This window comes from Microtus pennsylvanicus, chromosome 12 (genome assembly GCF_037038515.1).
Source record: "Microtus pennsylvanicus isolate mMicPen1 chromosome 12, mMicPen1.hap1, whole genome shotgun sequence".
Lineage (NCBI taxonomy): Eukaryota > Metazoa > Chordata > Mammalia > Rodentia > Cricetidae > Microtus > Microtus pennsylvanicus.
The window spans coordinates 4,556,062-4,564,606 of record NC_134590.1 but is presented as its reverse complement, the minus strand read 5'-3'; the positions used below and the strand labels follow the sequence as shown (position 1 = coordinate 4,564,606).

The following is an 8,545-nucleotide window of genomic DNA, read 5'->3' as shown; positions in this document are numbered from 1 at the left end:
TCCTTTTCAATCTGTATAATGCGGTCAAGGCTCCTCTGCTTTGTAACACATATCAGGGCTGCGTTCTCTTTTATGGTCAAATGCTATTCTGCCATAGAGGTACAGTATGCATTCTCTGTCTAGTCATTCATCAGAAGAGGAGCATATTTAAGAGGCTCTTTTTTTGTTTTTGTTTTTTTTCTGATAGAGAACAAGGTAAAAGCAAAAGCACCCTGGTTTCTGTATTCTGAAGTGAAACATCCATGACTTTCGTTACAGGTAGAGGAATCACATCCAAATATGAAGACCGGTATCCTACTTATGTTCCTCTGGGGATTATCCTGTGCTCTCCCAGTAAGTACAATGGTAGAGATATTATCCTTGTGTGTACTGGAAACAGCATTGCTTTCAGTGACTTTGAACCAGTTGGTTGTGCATGCTTCAGTAAGACAAGGGTCATAGTCGTTTGTTTGGGAGGCTGTCTTCTTTAAACACTGGCCAAGTTATTTCTTATTCAGGTTACTTCCATTCTTACGACTGCTGTTCTCATCTTCATCCTTTTAGCAGTGGTCTTCAGAGAGACACCCTGAGTCCCAGAATCAGCACTAATTAGGCTCTGTTAGAAATTCGCATTCTTCAATCCTACCTCAGACCCACGACCCAGATTCTCAAAGAATGGACATAGAAGTTCAGCAAGGCCCCCACGTGGTCCTAAGATAGGTTAAGAGTCACCTTTCATTGCCCCAGCATGTAAAGGGTTAATAAATGCTGCCTTGAGAATTTCCCTGCAGGTTTATTGTGTATATTCTTCTTTCTAGGTTGCCAGATATCAAAATACTGAAACCGAGAGCTCGAAAGAGTGGATGGTGAGTAGAAAATAAAATGCTCTGAAATATTTCAATTTTAATAGTGATTAGTATAACCTAGTTGACTCAATGGCAAATGATAAAATTTTTGATAAATGAAAAGTTTATAAATACCTAAGCTCTAAGTAGTAAGAACTATGACTTTTAATTCATATAAGAAAACAATGTTCATTCCCACATAGTGCAATTGGATGAGGGAACCTTTTCTAGTTTCATTCTTATAACGACGGGTACCGTGGTACGGGGGGATGACTAACAGCGAGCCAGCTGTTCTGGAGAGACCGAAACTTGACGTCTGCAAACAAGAGCTGTCTAGGAGGCAAGGAGAAGAGAAGCCAGAAGTGAGGAAAGAAGAATGAAAAGATACTAGAGGCCTTACGATGGCGATGCCCACTGGGTGCTGAACTCTCAGTCACTCTAGCGGCCAACCGCCAGTCACTCAGGAACCACTGCCAGGCAGAGTTCTATTTCTTATGAACCCTACTTCTCATTTTCCTATCGGCACAATGAACTAGGCATATTTTACTTCCTATGTACTCAGCAGAAATGGAGGCACAGGGATTCATGTCGTTTGTCCAGGTTATATGCTTACTAAACGGTAGAGGGAGACCTTAAGTTTCTGACACTGTGGCTGACGGGTCAAGAAAGGAGCCAGGGCCAGGAGGTCTGCCGTTCCCGCGACTGGCACTGCAGGTCAAGGTTAAACACTACCTCAGAGAGCGGTGCTCATTGCTTTGCTTCTTGGTGGCTTTTTCATAGGATGCAGCTTAGGCCCAACGCTCTTAGAACTTACTAAACAAAGTTGGAAGCCTGGAGTTGGGTCCTGCCCCTGCGTAGGGTGAGAATAGGCATCGCAGGACACACTGTGGACTTCTGTCCATTGGCTGTAAATCTCTCTCATTTAAACAGAGATGTACAGGTTATTTCTTGCTCTGACGTCATGAGAAAAACACCATTGCTTTGCTCTCTTCTGGCTGCTAATTCCCAGTAGTTGCTGGCCGGGGTAATTTGCACCTGGGCCTGCTTGTCGCACTATGGAGCAAAGACAACTGTTGGCAGCTCTTTCTCTGAGATTCCGCAGACTAGCACTGTTGAGAGGCAGGTGGAAGACGTGCCATTAGCAATTGTCTCCTTTCCTATGTAGTGCCTTGGGTCACATAGGACCTTTCTGTGTTTAAGGAAAAGGCGAAGAGCAGAGATGGTGGGGTCGGGGGACAGGGCAGAATGTGTTCACCAATTCTCAGGCTTCTGAGACTGGAGAAAGTGAAAGAAACCCAAGGGTGACTGTTTCAATGACATTTAATGTTTGCCTCTGATGTCATTTTCCTCTGCAAACTCCACAAAGGGCTTAGCGGCTTTCTCTATTCACTTTTATATATTCTTGAATTTTGCAAGGTGGAAATACTCAAAATGGATTATTTCTTCGGATTATTATGTCATACTGAACAGCAGCAAGGATGTTCCCATGCTATTGGTGGGGTCCATTCTCACAGCCACAGTGTGTTCTTCATATATGAATAAGGAACTGTCAGTCAGCCGAAGAGAGCTGCCCACCTTCTGTATCCAGGCAGCATTCCAGATCACCGGAGCCTTAAGAGTTCCCAGGACACATGACTGTCAAGGCCCGCATGGCTCTTTTTAAGGCCAGCGTCAGGAAGCAGCAAGCTAACTGTGACTAATGTTGTTCTATATTACGTTTCCTTCTGTTGTAGGGGCAGCCAACTTCAGAGCAGCCGCACTGGGTGAAATGTCAGAAATACAGAAATCTGTCATTTTTATTTCAACATATATCTCAAGTTATTACTTATTTCACCTCAGATGTTAGACATTTTATCATAATACAAAAGTATGATACCTTCAAGTTTAAAAATCAGCTGAGATTATTCTAAATATCTGCAGTAGCCTAACCACTTCCGAAGAATAACCGACTTTTCTTCCTTTACGCAGGGTGATGTGGCTCAGTCACCACCACCACCTACGGTAACTATTTTACTTATTTCTGTCATACATGTCTTATAAAGTAACTTTAATACCCTCTTCCCCTTCGCCATTCTGAAAGTAGTAAAAATAAATGTTGAGCCAGTGATGTGTATCGTATTTTCTCTTGGGAATTACAAAAGAAAAATAAACATTATTCTTTTCTCTTTCAGAACAGTGAGTCATCAGACGAGAGTAAAGTTAGCTCAGAGGAACAGGTAATTAAACAAGGCTCCCTTGGCCTCTCTGGCTGCTTAGGAATTGAAGGAAAATCATGGGCGATTAAATTACCTGGCAGCAGTTCTAAATATAATATTTTCTAACCATTGGTTATGCGGGATAAACAATCCCATAAAATAAAAAAGGAAAAGTGAGAGAATAAAATTCAAATGTGAACATACTGTTCATTCCCTTTTTATCACCGGGGACATTGTGTCCCTAAATGTCCCTTAGTTAAAAAAAAAAAAAAAAGAGGGAGAGACAAAATAAGGGGGAAAAACCAACAACTAAAACACATGCGCGCGTGTGCACGCACACACACACACACACACACACACAAACACAGAGAGACAGAGACACAGAGAGAATATGTTACATAAGTTATGACCTTAATAAAAACAACTGCTTTAGGAGTGCCTGTCTCTTTAAGACAGTCCCAATGTGATCCTGGGGGATAAGAGAGCCAGAAAGCTAATATCTTTTATTTAAAAGCATCATGTGTGTGCACTGGGGATCAAAGCCAGCATCTCATACTAGGAAAGCGAGGGCTCTTCCACTGAGTGCTCTCCCAAGCTTTGTCCCATCACTATGCTCAAGCAGTCATGTGATGCAGGATTGTGGTTCTTTCTGCAGTACAGACCCGCTTTGTACCCTCTACAGGGCCAAGCCTGCTTATCCTTATCTACTAAATATTCACCAAAGATTGTTAGAGAGATTCAATACCATAGCCTTTGGGGAAACGCCCCTTTAGGAGAGGATTCATGATTTATCGACTTGGCGCTCTGTCATTTCTCAAGGGAGGATAAGAAAAGGCTGCTTGAGAAAGGTGTGATGTATAATTAACGAGGCAGGGTAGGGTTGCAGCATTGAGGGATATGTCATATCAAATAAAAAGTAGCTAGGTACAGTGGCTCATGCCTGTTCAGGCAGGAGGATCACCCTAAGTTTAACTCTAGCCTGGGCAACACAGCAAGTCCAAGTTCAGCATGGGTTACAGGATAAAACACTGTTGAGACAGACAGACAGACAGACGATAATACATAGATAGATAACAGGTAGATAATGATAGATGATAGATAAATAATACTAGATAGTTAATAGGTAGATAAAGATAGATGATAGACAGGTAGATAGATAGATAGATAGATAGATAGATAGATAGATAGATAGACAGACAGAGAAGTTGAGTGTCAGTTCGTTCTTCCCTCCTCATTTAAGTTCTGACCGTGATGTGAGAACATACGAGGAAAGGCAGACAGAACCCGCTCTAGAGAGTGCCCTCTCCATCAGCTCCTGGACCCTGACCAGAGCTGTTTACCTTCATTTCAGGCAAATGACGAGCCCAGTGACAGCACTGAGTCTGAAGAGGACATGGACACTGACAGTAACCAGTCTGCTTCTAGACCTGCCGGTGGTCTCCCTAGGAGTGTGGGGACAGAAGCTGATAAGGAAGATGACGAAGATGACAGTGGAGATGACACCTTTGGTGACGAGGACAATGGCCCAGGGCCTGAATGGAGAGGACGCTCCAGACTGGACAGTGATGAGGACTCCGCAGACACCACACAATCCAGTGAAGACAGCACCTCTCAGGAAAACAATGCCCAAGATGCCCCCAGTGACAGCAGGGACCACAGCAGTGAGGAGGAGGCAGACAACCAGCGTGAGGCAGGTGACTCCACTCAGGACAGTGCGAGTGAGGAACGTTGGGTAGGAGGTGGCAGCGAGGGCGAGAGTAGCCACGGGGACGGTTCTGAGTTCGATGATGCAGGGATGCTGAGCGATGACCCTGAAAGTACCGGGAGCGATCGGGGCCACTCCAGAATGAGCAGCGCCGGTATCAGGTCCAAAGAATCAAAAGCGGACCATGAGCTCAGGAGCACGCAGGGTTCAGATGACAGCCAATCTGTGGAATTGTCAAGCAGCAAGTCCTTTAGAAGGTCCCAGGTCTCCGAGGAAGATGACGGAGGTGAGCTCGCTGATGGCAATAGCAGGGAAACCCAGAGCGACTCCACAGAGGACACGGCGTCCAAGGAGGAAAGCAGGAGCGAGTCTCAGGAGGACACAGCCGAGAGTCAGTCCCAGGAAGACAGTGCAGAGGGACAAGACCCCAGCAGCGAGTCCAGCGAGGAGGCTGACGGGCCATCCCAGGAAAGCAGTAGCGAGTCTCAGGAGGGGGTGGCCAGGGAGTCCAGGGGCGACAACCCAGATAACACTAGTCAGATGGGAGACCAGGAAGACAGCGAGTCCAGCGAGGAGGACATCCTGAACACGTTCTCCAGCTCAGAAAGCCGGTCCACAGAGGAGCAAGCTGACAGTCAGTCCAGTGAGAGCCTCAGACTCTCAGAGGAGAGTCAGGAGTCAGCACAGGATGGGGAGAGTTCCAGCCAGGAAGGCCTCCAGTCTGAGAGCGCTTCCAGGGAGAGCAGGAGCCAGGAGAGCCAGTCTGAGCAGGACAGCCGTTCTGAGGAAGAGGGGGACAGCGACTCTTGGGACAGTAGCAGATCCAAAGAAGAGAGTAACTCTGTAGAGAATGCTTCAAGCAGCGAGGAATACAGCCATCCCAAAAACATGGAGGCGGACAGCAGGAAACTGATGGTGGATGCTTACCACAACAAACCCATCGGGGACCAAGACGACAACGATTGCCAAGATGGTTACTAGCATTAGCTTGGGTAAGAAATGGCTCTCAGAGGAAGGAGTCTTGGGGGCCTAGGAGTAGGGAGTTCACTGCAACTATAACTTATTGATGTTTTGATCAGAAGTAAAACCAGGGCCATTTCTTTCCGTGAGGAACTGTTTAATACTACACTGTCCTAGCGAGTCACCCACTCCCTAGAAGTTTGAGTAACGTGGCATGAACACACACAGTAAACACGAACATAGGGATGTGTGCGCCCAGTAGCCCCGACTCACTAGCCCCGACCGTTTTGGGGGTTCTGTTAAGTACTAGGCACAGCACTAGGTCCCTGGGACGGAAAGGTGCTTCAGGCTGAGTTTTGCTCCCGAGGAGCCTACGGAGAGATATGCAAAATGAAAACATTAAAGGGGAACACTGAAGGGAGCCCGTGCCATGGCTGAGGCTTGTGCAGAGTGCATGGCGGCTCAGCAAGGGGGACCAGCTTCGCTTAGGAGAATGAGAGGGTTTCACAGCCGCAAGGACTGGAGTTGCAGGGTTACCTAGGATTCTCCATTGAAGACAACATAATTCTATTTATTCTTGAGATAACCATTATTAAATCGTATCCAGTGAAATGTTTGGTTTGTAAAAGCACTCTCAAACCAAGGCCCAGTGGGATATCTTGGATAAATATTTTTTCCCAATTAATTTACCCCATTCAGTGATTTTGTGGGCCTTCTGTAAACAGTGCCTTATTGATGATGAAATGGAAAATTTGGTGGGGAGTTAGGAGGAAAAAAATAATTTAAAAATAAAAATAGCTTTATTTTTTCCAAACTACCCCGAGTCTTTTATATGTGTTGCACATAGCAAAATTCTGTACATAGGGCTGGACTCTTTTTCTTTGTTTTTTTTTCCTCAAATGCTATTGAATGAAGTATTACCTCATGGAAAAGTATTTGTTTTGTAATAAAGATAATAATACCCCCAAGGAATTGTGTGCTTATTTATTATGGTGCCTTTGTTTACTAGAATATATTCAAGGTAGACAATCCTTATTTTTGAAACATTTCCAATTATTTTGTTTAATCTTTTAATATAAAAATCTTTTTTTCCCTTAAATTACTTCATGAAAAATGTCTTTGGAAGTACGCTAGCAGGATGATCAAATGATATGTTGCAGAGGGCCAGAGGGATGGTTTACTGGGGTCGAGCTCATCTGGCTCACGGAGAGGACCTGAATGTGGACCCAATGCCCACCTTTGGTGGCTCACAACTGTAGTAGGGGCTGCGGGGCTGCGTCCCGGCCCCCTGGCCCCCTGGCTAGCTTATGCCCCGAAATAACAACACACAGATTGTATTCTTTTAAACACTGCCTGGCCCATTAGTTTCAGCCTCTTAACCCATTTCTAATAATCTACGTAGCACCATGAGGTGCGCTTACCAGGAAAGATTCAGCATGTCTGACCTGGTGGCTGGCTGCATCGCCATCTGCCTCAGAGAGCAGAGCTATCGCGTTTCCCCGGGAGAGGGGAGCATGGCGTCTCTGAGCTCACTTCCTCTTCCTTCCAGCATTCTGTTCTGTTTACTCCACCCACCTATGTTCTAACCAATAAAATGGGCCAAGGCAGTTTCTTTATTTTTTAACCAATGACCTTCCTCCATCACACAACTGCCCATAACTGCTATCATTTAAAAAGACATGGGGAGCCGGGCGGTGGTGGCGCACGCCTTTAATCCCAGCACTCAGGAGGCAGAGACAGGCGGATCTCTGTAAGTTCGAGACCAGCCTGGTCTACAAGAGCTAGTTCCAGGACAGGCTCCAAAACCACAAGAGAAACCCTGTCTCGAAAAACCAAAAATAAATAAATAAATAAATAAAAAGACATGGGGAACCAAAGGCCGGTCTCACGAGGGACTGCACATCACCCCGGGCCTTGGTGGGAGGATATCTGCTTGTTTCGGCAGAAAAGGGGGTGAGGGTTAGGAGTGGGTGGTGCTTGTCCCCAGGTGACAGACCAGGCCAGCAGGTTATAACAGTAACTCCCTCTCCACAGTACTCTTCCAAGTGGCACCTGCATTCATGGGCACCTGTCCCTTCCCCCACAGACATACACATAACTGAAAATAAAAAATGTATGTATTTGTGATAGTTCACTAATTAGAGGAGATTTGATTCTTAGCTTTGGTCGGAGGCCTTCACAGAAACCTGTGATGTTTGAGACCAGTATTACTTCATACTGTTTTCAAATGCCCATCTGTGTATTCTAGAAGGTCCAGGAAAACAAAATCCTTAAGCATTTGTGTCCTGGAGGAGAATCATTTCCCCTCAGCACTTCGGGCTCCTGACTCTGTTTCCCTTCAGATGACAGTGCAGTGCTTATGAATTTCCCGCCACTGAGTTAAAAGAGTCCGGAGGTAGGTCTGATCCCTTTGTCTTCCCTCTCAAGGTCAAAGCTGCATTCCCTTGAGGATATATTCGTGCATGTACATACCTAACTATGCACGCGTGTTTTCTAATCCTTCCCTTTGAGATTATAAGTTAGGGGGCCTGGAGCATGATCTGGAGTTATTCTGCCATAGCCTGCTCATACACGTGTGTCTGGGTTCTAGGCTCTTTGTAGTGACTGTCAGGCTTCCTGCAAACTCAGAGCTCTTTCAGAGATAATTGTCCCATTTTGGGGCCTCTTAGGTGCCTGAGGCATACCTGACAGTATTTCGAAAACTCATTGACACAGTTTAATATTCATCCTTATTAATATATATGCATTTTATATATGAATATAATATGTATATGTAGAGTCAGAGAACATGTGACTACATTTGTAATTGCATAATATCCTGTTTCTTAACTCAAATATTGAGTATCTTTTCCTTATTTACT

The 8,545-nt window shown here is 45.2% G+C and overlaps 1 protein-coding gene across 2 annotated transcripts; it reads left to right on the top strand.

Moving 5' to 3' along the window:
* Window positions 1-279: 279 nt before the first annotated feature.
* On the top strand, window positions 280-6,448 carry Dmp1 (dentin matrix acidic phosphoprotein 1). Of its 2 annotated transcripts, XM_075943077.1 has the most exons (5): window positions 280-333; window positions 798-845; window positions 2,793-2,825; window positions 2,996-3,040; window positions 4,371-6,448. In XM_075943077.1, exons 1-5 carry the CDS (start codon window positions 280-282, stop codon window positions 5,703-5,705), a joined length of 1,515 nt encoding a protein of 504 aa, XP_075799192.1. In that variant the 3' UTR covers window positions 5,706-6,448. The 2 variants fall into 2 exon arrangements, with proteins under 2 accessions (XP_075799192.1, XP_075799193.1); XM_075943078.1 differs by lacking the exon at window positions 2,996-3,040.
* The last annotated feature ends 2,097 nt before the right edge of the window (window positions 6,449-8,545 follow it).